This window comes from Mixophyes fleayi, chromosome 7 (assembly GCF_038048845.1).
Source record: "Mixophyes fleayi isolate aMixFle1 chromosome 7, aMixFle1.hap1, whole genome shotgun sequence".
Classification (NCBI taxonomy): Eukaryota; Metazoa; Chordata; class Amphibia; order Anura; family Limnodynastidae; genus Mixophyes; species Mixophyes fleayi.
The window spans coordinates 32,270,398-32,292,646 of record NC_134408.1 but is presented as its reverse complement, the minus strand read 5'-3'; the positions used below and the strand labels follow the sequence as shown (position 1 = coordinate 32,292,646).

Sequence of the window (22,249 nt, the reverse complement as noted above, 5' to 3'; positions counted from 1 at the left end):
TGGAATGGCGAGAGAGGAAAATAAGCCTAGCAGCGGCGTTAAGTACAGATCTAAGAGGAGCGAGATGAGAGAGGGGGAGGCCGATAAAGAGAAGGTTGCAGTAGTCCAAGCAGGAGATAATCAGAGAGTGGACAAGAGATTTGGTGGCATCCTGGGAGAGGAAGGGCCGAATGTGAGTTACAGAGGAAGTTACAGAGGAACAATTTTCCTGATGTGAAAGAAAACCAAGAGGAAGAGATTATGGGGCATATTTATGTAGCATTGCATAATATGATAGTTTTCAATCCTTATCGCATAGATAAGGATTGAACTATCTTTCATATTTATTAAAAAACCTTCACACAAATAGCAGTTCCAAAAAAACTGCTGTTCCTGTGAAGTGCAAAACATACCTTTCAGTTTCCTCTTCTCTTCTCCTCCCATGCGATGCTGACTTTAACTTGTAAAGTGCAATGCAATAATTATTCCCTAATAATAAAATCCCTTCATATGTAATGGTCCTGTACGGGTTAAAGTTATAGGCCAAAATATCCATACACAAGGTTACTATACACGAATAGGCATCACCCACAATGCTCCATTCTCTGCGGGCATTATCGCTGATTGGTCCACAGCAGAAACGAACGCCCATGTCTGAGTGTATAAAATGACAGAGGAGCCTGTCTGGCGCAGAGGAATGTGAGAAGATGGTGGGTGAGGAGAATGTGTCAGTGGGGGTTGCAGCTATGGAGATGGAGACAGAGTCAGAGATGGTGCTGGAAGGGCCAAAAAATGTAGAAAAAGTTAAGGTTAGGGATGGAGATGCTTAAGAAGAGAAAAGAGCAAAGCCAATGAGCCCAAGAGAGGTGGAGATGATGGTAAAAGTACTGGACCAGTACGACTACGACATTAAAAAAGTGAGTAGCACATGTAGTGTACCTGTTTGAAGGACTTTATGTATTTCATTCTAGTTTCACACAAAGCAATGCAAACGCCTGATTTGTTGTAACATAGATTATTTTTGTCAGAACGAAAAGGTGAGAAGGCCTGTTTAGATACCACTGAAACCACTAATGTAACACCTGTTATCAAACAAGAAAGAAACGATGTTGAATACCAAGATATGAAAGAAGTTATACACAAAGGTATTTCAGTGAACATGTGTAGACAACTAAATGCTTTGGGCACATACCTGTACCGTTAAAATAACCAAAATGGCGCCTCTATTATTGCGATTGTGATAGAGGGACCACAACATAAACTGATCTCGAGCAGTGTGCAAGGTGAGCAAAAGAGAATTCTGGTGTTGGATATAGATTACAGATATAGAAGTTTAATGCTAAAAAAATTTTAATTCCTTGTTTCGTAGGTAAAGAAATCAAAGGGAATAGAAACCCAGGCGACATCAAGAAAAAAATTAAAAACCTTGAGAAAAATTTTGTTGAAATGTGAAGGCTGTTTGGAACTGTTCTGCCACAAACCACTAGCACCTTTAAAGTGTAATACTATTTATTTCACTAGTCATATTCTGCATTACATTTTTTTTTACTTTTTCTGCAACAAAACTGTTGCATTAACACTGTATGGTCTATTCTGGGTATTTTACAAATATTACTTAATAAAGGTTAATATGACTTTATAAGTTTAATAGTTTATAAAGGTATAAGTTTATAAAGGGTAAATATGAATAGGTTCTCAATATAAATGCAAACGGTTACATAACACACGTACTTTACACAAGTGTAATGGTCTGCAACCAGACAGGTGCAATACACATTTATACAAAACACAAGTCAGTGATGTGCGGATAACGCACCATGTGGGACTGGTACAGTCATCACAAATTTACATACACATGTCCCCAATGTTAATCCTCGTAAACAGAGGTTTTTTGGGCATTTTAAATGGGAATTTAAGTTTGATAAATAGGCCACAAGGAGAGAAACTGTAGGTTACAGAGGCAAAAGAGAGAGATAATAACATAGAAACTATAGATATTAGAGAAAAACAGAGAGTGATTTATAGGGTTACTTAGGAAGAGAGAGAGAGAGAGAGGGAGGGAGATAGAGAGAGAAAGAGAGAGAGAGAGAGAGAGAAGGAGGGAGATAGAGAGAAAAAGAGGGAGAGGGATAGAGAGAGAGAGAGGGAGGGAGAGGGAGGAAGATAGAGAGAGAAAGAGAGAGAGAGAGAGAAGGAGGGAGATAGAGAGAAAAAGAGGGAGAGGGATAGAGAGAGAGAGAGGGAGGGAGATAGAGAGAGAAAGAGAGAGAGAGAGAGAAGGAGGGAGATAGAGAGAAAAAGAGGGAGAGGGATAGAGAGAGAGAGAGAGAGAGAGAGAGAGAGAGAGAGAGAGAGCTTCTGCTACCTAATCCTTGGAGGGGTCACAGATATTATTGCTAGAAGTATACAGCATAGTGATGAGAGACTATTACATGGGGTGAAACTTAAATTTATCGACACAGATTTGTAACACATGCAGGGTAGTGAGTACATATGAGAATTTATGATATCCATTTCTAAAATTCTCATAAATGAAGAGGAAACTATATGATTAACACCTGTGTCATGAAGAATAAAGACTGAGGTATATATCTATATCCATTCAATACATATCTAACATCCTTATAAAAGTGTATTAGAGAGACCGAGTCATATAGCAATTATATCACCTGCATCTTTAATGATCTGGAATTCAGATACTAATATGGAGATGGTGAAAGTGAGATAGAAGTGGAAGATGGGGATATAGCAAGAATCTTTATGGAGACCAGCGAAGTATTATGTGAATTAAAGTATTATGTGAATTAAAATATTAATTAGTTGTTATATCTAATAATTGAGGAGTGTAATTCAATAGAATTTTCAGAAAAGTATACAGTTTTTATACAGTTATATATATATGGTTAGATATAATGTTTAACAAGATATCTCTATTGAGTCTACTACTCAAACTCATTAATTTGTTTGTGATTTTAATTATTTAGTCACTAATTGTACATCTAGTTACATATATATTTTTCAGAGTGTATCAACATTTTGTGTGTCAGTGTTGTGCAAGGTTTGTGTGGCTATAGGGGTCCCCAAGTCGCTCTTGATGGTCATATCATCCACTTCCCTACAGACTCTAAAATGAAGATTTGGTGAGAGGCACTGCACAAGTGGAAAAGTGATACACACAAGAAGAAATTTATAGATACACCTCTTATCTGGAGAAAGACTGTTACATTTAAACCAGTTTTATGTTATTTTACCAGTGCTGATCATTAAAGCGGGTGGTAGCCACTATGCCTAGACTGATATGTCCGACATAGTTTAGTGCGACATAAAAATTACGAAGCCTAACAGGCCGACATTGCAGAAATTCAGACTCACCATTACACACACACACAGACACACACACACCATTTCTGACAGGTTTTCAATAAACTGCGACTACAGAAAAGCGCGACAGTTGAAATCTACGTCGCTTCATAAAACAACTCTGATATTTCCGGTCTCAAAGGGACAATCTGTCCCTGGAGTACTGCCTTTGCCCTGATTGACCTCTCCAGGTCTTGGGGAGCTGTGTGTCTGCCGAAAGCGGAGTGACAGTGACTGAAGGCCGCTACCTTTGCTGGTAGCCTTAAAGGAGAGAGGGGGATAAGCTTGGATTGATAGACAGCGGTCCCTGAAAATGACAAGGATACTGGTGAGGTGTTTTCATTATACCCTGTATGTTGTCTGTGCCAGACTGTAGTGTTATTTGTTGCAAGTTATTAATTAAATATGTTTATTGCTGTTTTGTGCTACCATTTTGTTACATACACTTGTTTGTTTTATTTTGGATATTTGCCTGAGTGATTTTGAACCTTGGGTAGGTATCGGGTAGGCCAGCTGTGCGGTGCAGTAGGTTACGTTAAACCCGGTATCCTCACACTGGGTTTGGACACTTCTGATTTAGAGGAAATGAAGTGTAAGTTAGAATAAAAAGTTAATTAAGGAAAGTAAAATCTGGTAGGAATTTGCAACCCTGGAAAGATATTTAGTAGATTAACCTATACCTAGGGGCTTAAGAATAACTAAAACTCCTATATTTACCACAGTCTAAAGAATTTGTGGAAAATTGGCATAAAATTTTAAATTGTTGTTCTTTTTGGAACTCTTTTTGAATGGAAGAAAAAAGATTTAACCTATGCCAGCCATGAAACTGAAACATTAAAACTTTAGTATTGACTTTTTCAGAATTAGAAGATTTTAAAGAAATAGATAAGAATATTACCAAGAAATTGAATAGACAAGAAAAAATGATTGCTGACTAAAATATTAGAAATATAAAAGTTGTAAACACCAACAAGATAGGAATGAGGAGGAAAGAAGTTCTTGGGAATAGATAAGGTTTCCTTTTGGCAAGCAAGATCAATTTGGAAAGTATAATAAACAATCACCTTGTTTTCAAAGAAGTCAAATATATGATAGAAGAACATAGGGAAAGCATATAAACCAGATCAATATATGGGAAAGAATATTGAAAGTGAATCACAAACATCAAAAGAGATGAGATGATACAAATATTGATTACAGACCTAATGACCTATACCCTCGCCACACAAAATAGATATACAGTGTTAAACCAACATGATTGTTTTTTGGCAGGTCTTAAATATAAAAAAAAAGAGGGGGGGGGAACCGAGTGGGTAACAGGATGACTAGAAAATAAAAAAGGATCATTTTAAAAAAAGAAGTAAAGGAGCGTGGAATACTCAACTATGAACCTGAAAATAAAATTAAAGTTGAGAACAATTTTTTTAATTTCAGCAACTACAAGCTATTAAAAGGAGAAAAAAATCATCCTTGTAAAAGGATTAAAAAATTGCTCCTTCAAGGAAACCTATTAAATGTAATTTTTTGGGGATTTACAAAAATGCATTAAAGCAGTGTTAGAAATAAGGAGCTCTGCTGTTTGTTTGATCTAACATCTGTGCAATTACTGCTACTACTATGTGTAGGATCATTCCTGCAGTTCACTGATTCATCTGCTTGCTAGGAATATTGTTACAAGCTTCATTCAGTCTGGCAGCCTTAGGTGTGCAGTCATCTACCACAGTCATGCAGTTAATCATCCTGCAGTTTCTGATTGGTGCTGCTGCCTTTATAAACCTCTTTCTGGCTTCATACCAATGATGGTGAAAGTTCTTGCTTGACCTAGGGTGCCTTGTATCCTGATCTGTTCTGCTTGACCCAGATTGTTTAAAAGATTTTGCTGTCTTCTCCACTCCAGACTATTGGCTTGTTAATCAGATCTGCATCTATATCTCTACCTACCCTGACCCCTGGCCTGTTTATAGGAATTGCTGTCTTCTTCACTCCTGACTCTTGGCTTGTTAAACAGATCTGCATCTACATCTCTACAGAATTAACATCTCTGATGTTAATTCTCTTTATACCATAATCAATCATGATAATGTTATTAGAGCAGTAAAGTATTATTTGGATCAGACTTGTATGATAAAATAATTAAAGATATTTACTCTGGAGGGAATTAAATTTATCCTAGAGAATAATTTCTTCTGGTATGAATTTTTACATACAAAAACAAGGAACAGCCATGGGAAACAGGTTTGCCCATAGTTATGCCAATATGTTTATGGGGTGGTGAGAAGGCATCCATATTTGGTGTGACCCCATCACAGAGACGAATATGGTTTCCTGGCATCGTTATATTGACGATGTGTTCCTTGTGTCGCAAGCGGATAATAAATCCCTGGAGGATTTTTGGAATAAGTTAAACTTATTACAAAATTCAGAGTCCTCTCACTGTTAAGCTCACATTTGAAAAAAGCAAAAAGGAAGTTAATTTTAGGAATTACAACAATCCCAATTCTTATATTTCTTTAAGCAGCATTCATCATTCTAAATGGCTGGAAGGTATTCCCACCAGTTTAAGAGAATTAAAAGGAATTGTGAGCGGTTAAAATGAAGCCAAATTAGATCAGACCATAGAAAATGAAGCTGTTTAAATAGAAAATTCCTTTTATTTCCTTAGAAAAAAATATATGGAACAACTCTTTAAAGGTAATGTTCCATTTAGTACGCAATATAATTCTCAATTTAAAATCGTAGAAATTTTCATTAAAAAACACTGGTCTATATTGGTTAGAGATCCTGAGCTAAATGACATTATATCCACAAATCCTCATCTTATATATAAAAATCATTGGTCAGTTTGTCTGTCTTGTTAAGCATTCGGACATCCCTGCATCGATTGGGATGAAACCAATGCAAGATGGTGTAGATGGATCCCGGTCAGGTTTTAGAGGGATTAGGGTCCTGGATGGACTTCCCATTGGTGTACGCTGGGCAGAAATTTGACCCAGTGAGCCATTTCTGATCCTGCATTCGAACACCCCTGCATCAATTGGGATGAAACTAATGCAAGGTGGTCCAGTTGGATCCTGGCCAGGTTTTAGGGGGTTAGGGTCTCAGCCAGACCTCCCATTGGTGTATGCTGGGGAGGACTTTGACCCAGGAAGCCTGTTCTGAGCCTTCCAAACAGATAAGAATGGTTAAATTAGATTCTATCATTTGGATTGTATATCATATCTTACATGCTGATATGCTGATATTGTGCATTTAGATGTAAAACAAATTGGCTGCATTTGTTTTGGTTTGGAAAGATAGACTTGATAAGTTGTGTTCTTTCTCATTGTGGTATTGTTATTTTCAAGCTTGGGATTAGAATCAAAAATGGTTGTACCGATAAAATCTTGGTTGCAGGATAGAAAACAGAGAGTTATAGTAAATGGAGTGCATTCATAGGAGGGAAAGGTTACCAGTGGATTACCCCAGGGATCCATACTTGGACCAGTGCTTTTTTTATATCTTTATTGGTGACATTGCAAATGGTATTTTAGGTAAGAGTGTGGCAACTACAGTTTAATGCCAAAAAATGCAAAATCATGCACTTGGGTATCAATAACTCGAAGGCTAAATATAGTATTAATGACACTACTAATGGAAACTACTGAGGAGGAAAGTGATCTAGGAGTCACTATTTCAGGTGACATAAAAGCAGGTAATCAATGTAACAAAACCATGAGAAAGGCAAGTCAGATGCTTGGCTTGTTAATATGGAGCGCTACACTCCGTATTCCATCTTGGTAGCGGTGATCTAGTAAAGATAGGAAGTGGGTCAGCATACTGAGCCTGCACAGACAGGAAGTTTGTCTCTCAGTGGTTATTCCAGTGACAGTTCAACTATAAATATGTTATAACTGGAGCTGAATCCTTTTTGTGTAAAGCTTTCTTATATATAGATATATAAAGTTATATATCTATATATAAAAGTTATATATCTATATATAAACCTGTTCTCTGACATTGCCTACAATATAAGCTTACCATCTGCATATGTGAATGCACTATAATAGTGTTAAGTAAATTAACTGCATAAGCTTTTCATACTGCCTGTCTGTTACAGTCAGTATTAACTGTGAGAAACTGTATATATGAATATATCATCTGTTACAACAAGTTCTGAAATAAAATCAACAAATAGGTTAAGTCTAAAAGCTTCTTGTGGTTTAACATCTACCACCAACGCTGCTGACACCTATTACATATAACAGCACAAGTGCCATGATAATAGGTTTCTGCTAATATTGTTGCATAGGGAGAGGAATCAGTAACAGAAAGAAGGACGTAATACTGCCACAGTATACGTCATTCGTACAACCTCATCTAGAATACTGTGTTCATTTCTGGAGGCCAAATCTCTAAAATTATATACATTAGAGACTGTACAAAGAAGCACAACTAAATGGTGCATGGTCTACAGCACAAAACTTACCCGGAAAGACTAAAAGATCTTAATATGTATAGTTTGGAGCAGAGAAGGGAAAGGGGGGTCATAGATTGTAAGCTTGCGAGCAGGGCCCTCTTACCTCTCTGCCTGTATGTATTACCCAGTATTGTTTTATTACTGTTTGTTCTCAATTGTAAAGCACTACGGAATTTGCCGGCGCTATATAAATAATCTGTTGATGATGATGACATGATAGAAACGTTCAAATATATTAAGGATTTTAACGCAGTACAGGAGGGAAACCATCTTCAAAGGAAGAGAAATATTAGAACACGAGGACATGCACTGTGTCAAGAGACTAGTAATAATGAGACCTACCTACTGGTATTGATGAAGCTAGTCTAGGAAGCGCCTAAACGTGCCTCTGGTCTTCTCTAGGGACCCCCGCAAGGGAGTTTGGAGTTCGCTGCAGAGACACGCATGTCGCGGCCCTCCCAGGTAGCCACCAGTGAGGTAGAGAAGAACAGGTGTGGACGTACAATCCGGATCAGAACCGTGCAGGGCAATCAAGTACTGAAGGAACAGGTCAAAGCAGTCAGGAAGTTCAGAGGTCAAACCAGGAGGTCCAGATATGCCAGAAGGAGAATCCAAGTGCAGAGTCAGGAAAGCCAGGTCAGTAACCAAAAGGACAATCAAAGTGTTGGAAAAACAGACTGGAACGCTGGAGCATAAGGGGACCTTGATACTCTGACACCATAATGGTGTCAGGGAGTACTTTAAATAATACACACTGTATTCTGATTGGTGGCAGTGGGATCGGCGGTCAGAATCAGCTGACTGCCGACAGGAAGGAGAGGAGAGTGTCCGCTTCCTAGCAATGGAGACACTGGGAAGACACGCATGTGCCGGCAGCCGCCGGGCCAAGAATACAGGAAGGTGCGTGTCCCCGAACTTCGTGAATGTGCAGGGACGGCACCTGACACACTGAAACTGGAGGGAAGTAGGTTCAGAGGAAATTTGAGGAATATTTACTTCACAGAAAGGGTAGTGGATAAGTGGAATAGCCTCCCATCAGAGGTGGTAGAGTCTAATACAGTAGAGCAATTTAAACATGTTTGGGATAGACATAAGGACATCCTTGCAAAGAACTAAGGCTCAAATAGGGTGTGAGGTTACTATAGGTTAAAAAATGGTTAGACTAGATGGGCCAAGTGGTTCTTATCTAGGTCAAATTGTATGTTTTTGTGCTCTGGGATTGTGGTACTCATCATCATCATCAGTTATTTATATAGCGCCACTAATTCCACAGCGCTGTAAAGAGAACTCACATCAGTCCCTGCTCCATTGGAGCTTACAGTCTAAATTCCCTAACATACACACACATACAGACAGACAGAGAGACTAAGGTCAATTTTGATAGCAGCCAATTAACCTACTAGTATGTTTTTGTAGTGTGGGAGGAAACCGGAGGAAACCCACGCAAACACAGGGAGAACATACAAACTCCACACAGATAAGGCCATGGTCGGGAATCAAACTCATGACTCCAGTAATGTGAGGCAGAAGTGCTAACCACTAGGCCACTGTGCACTCTCTTTTGTTTGTGAGACATGTTCAATTACAACTTTACAGGGACTTGTTTGTCCTTTCCATGAATCCTTTGCTATATCTAGCAGTCTACTCGGACATCTTCGGTATAATAAGTTGAAAGGTGAAAGGACTAGGAGGCTTCTTTAATGGCAAGCATTGGGTAATGCACCAAGTAGTCCCAGTTTTCCCATCTTCCTTAACATCCTTTTCATGGTTTTGTTAACTCTTTCTATTAAGCCATCCTCATGGAAGTAATAAACCGATCTTCTTATTTAGGCTACTTTAAACAATTTGCATAATTCTTGTACACAACTTCAGTGCAGTGCAGTTGCCAGGATGCCTTCTGGGATTTATACACTGTTAAACACTACCTAGCTCTGATCTTACTTGAGGTGTTACAGAATGGTATAGCCTCAGGGTACAGGGTACCATAGTCGCGTATGACTAAAAAATACTGGTACCCCTGGGCAGCCAGAGGCCCAATTAAATCCATAGCTATCCTCTCAAAGGGTATATCTATAATAGGCAAAGAACCCAATGGAAATGTTGCCTGGGAGCAGTGCACTGGCCAGAAATCACAATAAACTGACACATTCTTACATACCCCTGTCATTAGCAAAAATTCTCTCAGAGATTTTTTTTTTACTGTAAAACAATCTTTCTACATGGGTTGGGAACAACAACTGTTCCACAATATCCTCCCACCTTTTTTTTTTACCACCTGGTACAACAAATCCTGCAACCATACTTGCAAAAGGCAAGGCTTCAGACTTTTCACAGGGCATACTATCTTGTTGCTTGGCACTTGGGTTGATTCTATCATGTCTGGCTAACAATAATGAGTTTACCATCAAAAATGTTTAGTGTTTTATATTACAAATGTCTAGTGTTTTATATGCCCTCGCTCTCTGCCCATCTATTCCCATTGGCTGGTAAAAACGTTAGCTCTTCTGCAAATGCACCCATCTAGCCCCACAAACCCATTGCACCCTGACAGAACATTTTGATGAACTAGTGCAAAATGAGGTGCATGCTAATGAAATAAAACTGTATAATTGCCCGTATAGTTATATCTACTGATCGGTTCTATCTTCTGTTTTCCTTTAGCATTGTTTCATTTGCTAAATTTTAAGCATAATAATATAAATGTATATTACTTACTGTTGCATTTTGGTATAAACTGTGTAATCTCCGATAACTTTTTGCTAGTAGTTGAATCTTGTACCGTTATATCATAACTATCCGTTTCATCAAAAAACAGATCTGTTATATTGCAGCTATATGAGCTTTCCTCATATGGTCTGAGTGCAAGTTTACATTCAATCTCCTCTTCACCTTCATTTTGTGCAATTCTGTAAAAACAAACAAACAGGTGAATAGGTAAAAAGCAAACGTACAGATGTAGTAGAGCAATGTCACTTATATGTCTCTTTGCACCCAGGCCACCAGTTATGCTCTTCATGTCCTTTCTTTAACTTTGCACAGCTGTTTTATGTAAATTGGCATCAGTCAAAAATCCACAGCCAGATTCAGCTGAAAGACAAGACCTGTGTGACATTTCTAAGAATTCTGTACTGTTTGTGTAAATATGTTATGCATTCATTTAAAACTCTTACTTTAAGGTTTATTTCCCGAATTGCAAAAATGAATGAAGAGGCTTCTTTTTTTGTGCAAGTGTACACGCCCACTTCCTGGTCCATTGAACTGTCCCCTTGAAAATCAGCCAGCTTTGCGGGTTTACCTGAAAATGCGCATGGTGAAAAAAGTGAAATGTTGTCTCAAAATCCAACCTAAACCGCTCCCAATCACCACAAACGTTTGCGCTCCTGCATATGCCGATATCTTTGGCTGAAAATCCATGCTCTTACCAACAGTAAGATTAGTCTTTTGTCCAATTGTCATGGTGGCTTCCAGGAGAGAACCACTTGGCTAGGGTATCAGAGAAACACCACTTCCGCCCAGCCGAGAGGACTTCCTGAGGAGGCTATATATTCGATGGAATGGAGAAGGTAAAATTGTGAAAGATGAAGCTATAGTCAAAGGCTTGGAGAATATAAAATTATGAGGGATCATCATTGTCATCATCAGCTATTTATATGGGATGAAGGGATACAGTCAATAAACAGGCAAACTAAGTAAGTACTTTGTAGCACCAGCAGAGGACTGAATTCCAACTTTGCTTGTACAAAGATTGGTAGGAGTGAGGGCCTTATAAAAGCTGCATACAGGGGAAGTCTCTTAGTCTTAATTGACTTGACCTTCAGCAAAGTGCTGATTGCAGTAAGTAAAAAAATTCATGTTTAGTTGTTAGTATTGCCAATGCATTGCTACCCGTTGTCTGTTGCTGGTTTTGCAGAGGATTGTCACAGTGCCCATCCCTTTAGGAGCAGACTGCTGATGGGACGCACTAGGCTTGTCAGAATGCATTTTGCGAATAGTACAAGTGCATGAACATCAGTTGACTTAATCCAAGAGTGGTCTTCAGGATCGAAGTCCTGCCAGTGCACCAGGTACTTCACACCTCTCCTGGATCTGTGGGATTTAATGATAAACTGGATCATGTTTTTCTGGTGGTCCTCTGCCTCTACTGTGGGAGGAGAAACCATCTTTCTTCTTGGAAATGAGTCCTTCACCACCAGGGAGAATGTGTGGATCCAGAAGGAAGTTGGTAGCTATAGCCTGTGTACTACCGAATTTATCTTTCTGCTGATAAACCCTAGAACCTTCTTCGTGAGGTCTTCGCCTATAATGGCCCCTTTTCATGGAAAGTGATATGTCCCAGAGTTTTCATTTCCCCCAGGTCTTAAACAGTTGAGGCTTATTAAAGACGGTATTGCTGAATGGTGTAGACAGGACATGGAAGGAGGTTAAAGATGCAAGCAAGAGCTAAATACAGTCTAATATTCAGACCAAGAATTAGGGTGGGCTGAGATCTATAGTGGAGTCTATTAACAAGCTGAGGTCAAGGCTACCTGTGTTCAATAGAAATATATGTAATTTAGGCTGCGGTCAGGGCTGACAGAGTACAGGGCAACATCTGACTATCAGGCAGATGTCAGGACAGGAAGTAGTAAAAAGAAAATCCAGATAACATGTAGTGGTCAATGGCAGGAGCAAGACAAAAAGACAGGAGAATAGCAAGGTTAAAAAAACGGTCCAGGTTACAACCAGTGTTCCTGCTAAGCTGAGCAATCGGGAAATGATAGAGTTAAACCTGTATCTTAATAGGAAACATCCTGCAGGTTGTGAATGCAAACGTTTCGGGTGGAGCCCTCATTAGAGTGACCTTTTAACTCTTTCCTTTCCAGATTGCTCAGCTTAGAGGGAACACTGGTCACAACAGCAGGTCAATTCAAACAGTGTATTCACAGCACATTAGCTAATCCCAAAAAGTTGCGAGCACAGGTGATATACAGGAAGGTTTTTTTTTTCTGGGGGACCAATGAGAGGGAGAGCCCAGCGATCCCTAACAAGCACCACCTAAGAATAGACACTGCAGGGTAGCCTAGCAACCAGCAATATTTGGGCGCTGAAAAAAACTGAGACCTGTGCTTCCAATGTGCCCAGACATAGATTCTTCTCAAGCCTAGACTCAGAATTCCACAGCATCAATCCTATTAAATGCATTAATTTCATTTTCTGGCATAAATACCAGCTTGTTTAACTTTAGGTGAAAATTTGGGCCTTGAATGAATAAGCAGTGTTGGCTGAGGGTGCATCAGGGAACTATCACCCATGCTATCTCCTTCCCTTTCTTGAGAACTCAGTGGAATCAGGGGGAAAATTAGGACATAAGAAAGATTTATGGAATGGGGAAAACATCCACATGTGCTACGTATGACTGGATATTTTGTTTTGACATCTGTTACCATCAGATCTATTTAATGACACTTTGTATCTCCAGGAAAAGAGTAAAGATTGCTAGAGGCTCCTTTTGCCCGGCTGATTTTTGTGCCTGATGAGGAAAAACTCCTGGAATGTGAACTCTGAATTAATGATGCAAATGCAGCTCTGACGAAAATTGTCTGACGGAGATAATAGAAGGCTGGAATGTGATCCTCCCTGTTTGATGATATATTTCAAATTTGTTTTGTCTGTATCCTGACCGCTTGCTCTTGCAGCATTTCCAAACATTTCAATAAGGTGTTATGAATCGCATTGGTGCCAACTCGCCACGACTTACCAGCGTCATGACGACCCGGATGTCACTTCCGGTAACATTGTCCCGACCGTCTCATAGGCAACAGTCGGGACACCAGCTAGTTGTAGCACTGCAACCACTGGGAGCATGACGACCCGGACAGGGTGGCCTCAGCAGAGTCTCATCTCAGGGCCTTGAAACAAGGGGCGATGCACCGCCAAAGAATATTGCTCAGAGTTTAGGTGATATTCCACGTGGAACGACCCGGCACTCTGGAGTCACTTCCGCCTAGGTCTCTTTGAGCAAATAAAAGATTCTTTATTGCAGTACACTATACCAACTTCCCTTGAAAACCTGATGCAGTTGGTAATCAAGATTGATCGTAGGATCAAGGAAAGGAAAGCGTAGAGAGATATGTCCGTCTCTTGGCTCTCCGCCAACTTCTTACTCTGCACTGTTGGACATTCGGAGGCCCATGTAGTTAGGCGTCTACCGTCTCTCTTCAGAAGAACATTCCAGACGACTTTCCCTGGGCCTTTGCATGTATTGTGGCAACAAGGGCCACCTACTCAGTGCTTGCCCTAACAAGCCGGGTAAAGAACAGGCCTAGGTGTTGGAGAAGAGGTGCGCCTAGACCTTCAAATAATCTTTTCAGAAAATTCAGTGTTGATTCCTGTACCCCTTGTCTATGGTGCTCAATCCAGTGATGTTTCGATAGTGGTACCGTAATTTCCTTGACCTCAAGTTGGCCCAGACTCTTGGTATTCCCTCGATTAAGTTGGACTCCAGGATGTGTTACTGTCCAATCCACTGTCTTAATATTTTGAATTAGCCCTTGGGGGCCTGTCTAATTAATTAGGTGTCTGCTGCTATCAGGGCTCGCCCCTAGCCTGCCAGTGGTCCATTTCTGTTCAGTTCTTAGCTGCTGACCTGCCCCTTTCTACTGTGGTTGTTCCTGGTTGGCTTTCTGTGTATGACCTTTGGCTGAGTACCTGTGAGCATATCCAGCTCTACGGAAAAGGCGGCTGCTAAGCTTATGATAATATCAGGTAGCCGTAACATAAGGAAGAGGGACGACTTTCAGTTCCCACATATTTGAGGATCATCTCAGCTGTTGTAGAGACCAGTGTTGGTCCAGGGCTAACCATCCAGACAATATGGCATCTGTTGTCAGAATCTTTCGCTGTCGCTTTTTCAGTGATATAACTTAATTGAGATTGCTCATTGCTTGCCACCATTATAGCTTCTGTAATATACTCTTGTGCATATGGATCATGTAAAATGGCCTGTTTTGGTTTCTGCCCTTTTGTCACAGAATATTTGGCTGCAGGGACCTAAGATCTATCATTGTCTAATTGGCAGTCTCTGTCACTGACACTAATTTTCCTATGATCTTCTGACAATCCTCCGCTAAAGTCAAGAGATGGCATTGGATGCTCTTAGTGATTGATTGGTATCTTGTCTCCAGTGTTCTGGTAGTTTGGTCACCAACTGTAAGTGTCTTCATCAGTTTAGTTTGGAGCGATATCATTTTCATTCAGTTGATTAGCTAATTGTAATTCTGCAGTGTCTGTAATTTCTATATATGTTACCCCCATGGAAGCACCTGTTACCAAAAACGTTTGGCACTGTGCATATAATCTTAAACATTTCCTGGGACCCAGAAGAACAGGAACATGCAGGAGAAACATGCAGGATCTATCTTTGCTAGCCAATCTACTTCATTGTTGTCTACTCTTCTGGAAAGTCCTGAATTTTAGGGAGTACTTCTCTACTCTCAGAAGTGCAGGGCTACCTCCCAAATCCTGCCCACATCGTTGGTGAAGTGGGTCAGGGTGTGGCTAATTGTGAACTTATTAACTTCACCCAAAACGGTCTATATTGCAGTAAGGTTTTGGTGCTTTTCTCAGGTCAAGGATGTCTCTGTATTCCCGAGACCTTCCTCTGCAAAACAGGATGAAGTATATTCCTCTTTTTTCCCTATACTTTTGGTAGATGTTCTGTAGCTTCATTATTCAACACATCCTGGATAATTGCTTTCAGGGCTTGTCTTGTTTCTAGAAGTCAAGGCATTTTGGAATTTATAAATTGGCCTATAGCAAGTATTTTAATGAAATCTAGATGAAATCCCTGGAAAACAATTTCTACTGACCAGGAATGCTGAGTGATTTGATCCAATGCAGTCCCAAACTTCCGTAAACTTTTTCCTACCGTGGCTGCAGGACTTGCGCACCTTCATAAAGTTACATGTAATGTGTTGTGATAGCTGTGCTTCTCTTGGTCTGTTGAAAGGATCCAGAATCAGGCATCCAGATGCTTTCATGACAGTAAGGCCTTCCTGGCTAATATTGCTTTCCATCCTGATACACACTTGTGGAGGGGCTCCATTAGTGTCTTTCTGCGGGGTTGCAGTATGAAAGTATTCTTGCTGCCTGTATTTCTCTCTTTGGGCCAAAAATCACTTCACCACAAAATGGTAAAAGCTATAACTTGCATTTAGATGTGGTATCAGTGTAAAACTGTGCAAGTGCTTAAAAAACAAGTAGGTAGTGGAGATGTTGCCTATAGCAACCAGTCAGATTCTGTCTTTCCTTTATTTAGTACATTCTAAAAAAATGACAGCTAGAATCTGATTGGTTGCTATAGGCAACATCTCCACTTTTTCAAACACGCAGCTTAGTATATACACCCCCAGGAATTTAAATAACACACCTGACCCCATTAAACCGCTGCAACTTATAGCACATGTAAACTGCCTTCAGGGCCCCAGATTTGTGGTTATGAGCTGCGGCATAAGTTGAGAGAGAGGTTAAGACCTCCACTGGTTATACACTGAAGAGAGAGTTGAGCAATTTAGAAGATCTTGTAAGAATATCATGTTAACAATAAAACATGGATTTAAGGGTAGACTTTTATATGATAGGCTTTCTGTTTTGACTTCCTGTCCTGTGAAGGTGGTCAGTGGAAATCCTATACTCATTGCCATGTCATAGGAACAGGAAATATACGTTAAATACGATGGGCACCTTACGTACTCACAATACTTTAGGGAGCATCAACTTTTAATGACTGAATTGATAGATTCCATTCCTGTAAATATTAGTTCAACCTATAAAATAGTGTGTAGTCAACGGGTACTCTTTAGTGATCCATTAAAATCTTTGGCATGTTTTCTAAGCCTACTAACTGGTATATAACATGACTGAATATATAAGTGTTTTAATAAAATGTTAGGTTATGTTTTCTGACATCGAGTTCATTCTTCTGGGTGACTTTGCAGCATAAAACATCGTGTACATGCTTGAAAACACTACAACTTGATCAGGGACATGATATTGGAGAGGGGAAAACCCCAATGACGTCACAGAGACACCAGAATCAAACTACGATCTGTCCGCAACTGCCTGTTGTGCAGAGAATGAAAAAGTCTACTCATAGCCTTCTTGACTGCATCATGTCTGCTGGTCAGCGCCGGTGCTAGGGTTCACGGCGCCCTAGGCAAAATATCGCCGCCGCAGCTCGCCCCCCGCTCGCCCCTCGCCCACCCCCCGCTCACCCCCCGCTCACCGGATAAATGAAAAATTAATTTAAATTAATTTAAATGTTACTTACCTTTTCTTCCTCTAGCTGCTCCTCGCAATGCATGCTGAGAGGGGAGGGGAGAACTCAGAGGCTCCGCCGGACAGACTATCACATGATCACTGACGTCAGATGGAGATGGATCATGTGTGAGATGGAAAAACAGCGGCGGCGCCCTTCTCTCCTGAACCGCTGACTAGATTAGAAAATCTAGTCAGCGGCGCCCTGCAGATCCCGGCGCCCTAGGCAACTGCCTAAGGTTGCCTAATGGGAGCGCCGGGCCTGCTGCTGGTATATCTAAAAACATTATGTTTTAAAAGGACACCAGTGTGGTTTTATATGGGAATAATCCACTTTAATGCTACTCATACATATAACAGAATAAAGAGTGTATCTCCCATTACTCCAAACGAAAATAATCTACTTACACTAAGAACGGTCCATTTCCAGAATGAGATCCTTTGTACCAGATGCAGCTCATATAGTTAGCATAATTAACAACGCAGGTCGGGTTTTCTGATTCGTCAGCTGTATTGGTGGGAAATAGAATGAAACAAAAAAAATCAGAAGATGCTAAGATGACCCAAACACTTTGAAGCGGCTTAGACTACTGAAGTCTGAGAAGTGTTTTTAATGTTAGTAAACGCATATCAAATGCATATGTTGTTAATAAGCATTTGATATGTTTTTGTAATAGTATTTTAGAGATTATGGTAGTCTTTAAATGCTTTACAGCTATGGCCTTGGAACAATGATTTATAATGTCAGATCCATTTACATGTGCTTAATGCATGTAAGATGCATAATTGAAACACCAGTGCAATGCAGCCTTATTGGGTGTATTTCCTTAGTATGTACTATGTCCAAGGGCAGGCTGAAGCAATCTCAGGCTCTTAAGCCACAGTGGAGCTATAAGACCTGGTGCAGGACTATATTTTTACCTTCTATTTTTAAGTAAGGGATCAGTGTAGAAAAATATTCTCATGATAGGATTGTACCTAGTTTCTATGAAGATGTTAATCGCAGAGCTTACCATTTAGTAGAGTTATTATTGTTTGATTTCTGTCCCCCATCCCCATAATACTGTTATCTTCTCCCAAAACCCTCCTGTAAGTCTTTACTGCGATGTGATAATCCTCTCACAATACAATATCGTGGGGGTGTGGCCTAACAATAAGACCCGTGTGTAACAACATTGGGGCATAGTATGATGTCATTATGGGTCTGGAAAGAACTGACACATGACAGAGAGCAGACCCGGAGGTAGCAAATACAGCTCCCTAAGTTTGCTGATCGTACAGAAGAATAACATGCACAGAGGGATAACATAAGACTATGGGCCCTATTTATCAGAGGGTCCAAATGTCAGGGTAAAAGTGGTGGTTTTTCAAGCAATTGAACACAATATTGCATTACCCTATACTTCAAAGGGGGTATCACAGGAGATTACCCCGGCAGTGGTAAGTTTTCCTGGAGCCTATTTAAAAAGTATCACAGAGAAACTAGTCCGGGATATAAGAACCCCAAAGCAATAAGTAGTTAAAGAACAGCTGACTAATATTGTCATCTTTGACCAGTTCAGCCATATGATCAAATGCACTAACTGCTTGACAGGAAAATGCCAAGGAAATCCCTCCCAAAAACCAGCAGAGCTTAACAGCCTCTAGACTTCATACATGCAGACGTGTGTGGACCAATGAGCATTGAGACCCCGGGAAGAAAGAAGTATTTCCTCATCGATGATTAATCAAAGCGCGCAATAGTCTGTCTGCCTTAAAGCAAGGATGAAATGCTAGAAAACCTCAAAGAGCGCCTAGCTCAAGTAAACAACATGATTAACAGGATGACAAAGCTACTATGTGCAGCTAAGGGACACACAAGTGGAAGACACAGGGCACCTCAAAAGAACAAAACTGTATTTCAGAACCATACTCTCTATGAAGGCAAGTGAAGCATGCTCCTTGATACAAATATGCTAATGACATATTGAAGTGAACCAATCATCCCATCCTGTAATCTGTAAGGGCCCGAGTCATTAGGGCACTCCTACTGAGCGCAGCATGCATTTGTTTTAAACTGCATGTAACTCAGCTCTGCGTACTCCCGAAGTCAACAAGGAACGGATCTCAAGATCCATGTGGTGATAACTACGGGTGTAGGTTTACTCTGCTCTACTAGACCAGACACTGTAGGATACGTATTAATGCTACATGTCAATGTTATAGTCAATTAGGATTATACATGGAACTTTTTTTTTTATCTTGAAAGAGATTTATTAGGGTGTACTTAATGTCTACTGTACATATCAGACATTTTTACAGTGTTCCTGATTGTAAACACATGTTATAGCATGCATATGATACGGACATAACTAGGACTCAGGACTTAGACTAGACCTGTAGCTGGAACAAGAGATACGGCAGAAAGCCAGCGTACTTCTGTGTCCGCCTGAAGATGACTTGGTCGTGGCTGCACAGGATCGCCTTTACTGTACATTGCCTATGTACATTCGCCCATTCCCCACCTTGTTCCCTCCCAGAAATCATAGGCTATAGCAAGTGTTGTTTGCGCTCAAAGGTGACTTTGATGTGGCTGTCTTTGGTTGCGCATTGTCCAGCTCTTAGCAGGTGTAGAGGTGGACAATATGCACAAAATCGTCAGATACCTTCCCTAATGACAAGTATATATGAACAATGCGACAGAAAGAAGACTTCATATTAGAATAAGGCACTTGTTCTAAAGGAAAAATGTACAGAACGGTAAGCCCATGCAAAGGAGGGAATTCTGGAGGGTACAGCAAAAAACAAAAATGATACAAAATTCTGAACATTTCTGTACACAAACAAGATAACAATTAGCATTAGCATGTTGCTTGGCAAAGATTCTTTGTCAGGGGCAAACGCAGGGTTTGTAGAGGGGGGTTTCCACACCATGCCGCCAGTGGGCGTGACCAGCATTCATGGGGGCGTGACTATAATTTTGGACAGTACTTGGCTGCTCTCTAACTCTTCCTATCCCAGTAATATACATGGGCAATGAGGCGCGGGCTGGGAGAGGGATGGCCGGGGGGCACACAGACAGCCGCATCACTTGACAGGGGATGCGGCCGCATCATTGATGACGCGGCCGCATCCCCTGTCATGTGATGCGGCCGCCTGTGAGCTGACGTGGCCGCATCTGATGTCATCAGATGTGGCCGCAGGTACAAATGTGTAATATTGCATCCGGGGGGCGGCCGGCCGGCCTACCCCCCGGCCCTAATAGCGGCCTGACTGAGCGCCCCCCCCCAGGCCAGCCCGCCCCTGTGGGCAATGCTGCGTGCACTACTGTTAGGTGCACGCAGCTCTCCCTTTTCAAGCAGAGCCATGTGAAGTGGGAGCAGGTTCCAGCCACCTCAATTATACAGTGTCCCCAGGCTTGGGGGGGGGGGGGGTGCCAGGCCCTGGGAACCCCCCTTGGTTTGCCTATGTTTGTTACTCACATTTAAGAGTTCAGTGTGAGCAACAAATTCAACCAGAAACTCAGGAAAATGAGAAAAGTAACATTGAAATTGAATTAGACATACAACAGTCAAAAAAGGAGAGAGACTAGTACCACCTCTACCTTCCAGGGAAGATCCACGAGATGAAAGAGCATTCCAGTGAAATATCTATACTAAATGGCTGGAACAGAACCATAACCTGTGGAGTTGTGGAGGGAGAGATAAAAGGCTGTATCCACAAGACGCAGAAGTAGATTAAACCTGCTAATTAAAAGATTTAATCTCTCTCAACCAGCTCAATATCTTTGAACTCATCACCAGGCAAGCAATTTGATACAAATGGTCACAGATTCAAGGCAAGATTAGTTGCAAAAGGATATTTGAAACAAAATATGGTCTAAGATCTTGATGACAATGTTACTGTATATATCGTGGTAGAGAGGCCTATTTACCACATCTCTCCTGCATAGCGACAGGTGAGTTCCCAGGGAATTTGAAGATTAAGGTTGCAGACAGGGTTAAATATTTGCATAGCAAGACTCCAAGGCTGAACCCACACAGATGGTCTAATGAGGCAATTAGATTAAAAGGAGGGGTTCATGGTATTCATACCTGTACTGCGTTGCTTTGTTTATGACTGATGCTGAACAAGTTGGCCAGTGGATAAAGAGCTGGACTGTGATAGTTAGCATTAGGGTCACCAGGAGGTGTAACTAACTTGGTATTGCTTACTAGCGTCGTCCTAACAAGAATGCGTGCTGTCATTGTGATGTGAACTGTCTGATGTCTGCGGAATGTCAGTGTTACAAGTTGTCAGAAGTTCTACAGTATATATAATAAATCAATATAATATACCATGATATTTCATCATTTTTAATTTAGCCACTTACATTCAGAACATGTGTCAGTTGTATCATATAACATCAGGTATACACAAAGCAGCAGACAATGGTGTACGATATATCTTCTCATTCTCAAATAAAGCCTGAAAAACAGAGAAAAACATAATAGTGGGATGTGTATTCAATTATTCAAAAGATGACTTGTATTATTAACTGAATTTTATTGTAACACCTGCAGTTAAAGGAACACTAGAACCAGTAGACCTAGTATAAAGAGCCATCTTGTACCCAGGGCCGCTGAGAGGGTTTGGGAGGGAGGGGGGGGGGGGGTACTAACTACCTTTTCTGCTTTTTTTGGTTTGTTTGTGGGGCGGGGGTTTGAGGGGTGGGGCTCCCTGCTCCGCCCCTTCGATGTTGGGGGGAGCAGGGAAGTAAAAAATAAATAACTAAAATAATACTCACGTGATTGCGGCGCTGGCGTCCCTCCTCCTTCCTCTCTGCTCTGTTTATACTAAAGATGAAATCAGGCTCAACATTCAGTGAGGAGCAGCGCAGAGAGGACCAAGAAAGAAGCAAGAAGAGGGAAGACAGAAGAAAAGAGAAGAGAATAATGAAGCTAATACAAAAGTAAGGAAAGGAAAGGAAGGAAAGCAGAAAAGCACAGTATGAGGAAAAGTCGGTAGAGAGGCACAGTATGAGGAAAGTGGGGGAGAGAGGCACAGTATGAGGAAAAGGGGGAGAGAGGCACAGTATGAGGAAAAGAGGGGAAAGAGGCACAGTATCAGGAAAAAGGGGGGGCACTGTATGAGGAAAAAGGGGGGAGGCACTGTATGAGGAAAAAGGGGGAGAGAGAGGCA

The 22,249-nt window shown here is 40.8% G+C and overlaps 1 protein-coding gene across 1 annotated transcript in view; it reads right to left on the bottom strand.

The window, feature by feature from the left end:
* The window catches only part of LOC142098664 (interleukin-9 receptor-like), a 40,670-nt gene extending 19,138 nt beyond the window's left edge, over positions 1 to 21,532 (bottom strand). Inside the window, exons 1-3 of the mRNA XM_075181489.1 lie at positions 21,441 to 21,532; positions 17,498 to 17,597; positions 10,511 to 10,701 (exon numbers count right to left, since the gene is read on the bottom strand). Coding sequence (XP_075037590.1) covers positions 10,511 to 10,701; positions 17,498 to 17,597; positions 21,441 to 21,522 — 373 coding nt within the window. The 5' untranslated portion in view covers positions 21,523 to 21,532. The remainder of the gene's footprint in view (positions 1 to 10,510; positions 10,702 to 17,497; positions 17,598 to 21,440) is intronic.
* Between the last annotated feature and the right edge of the window lie 717 nt (positions 21,533 to 22,249).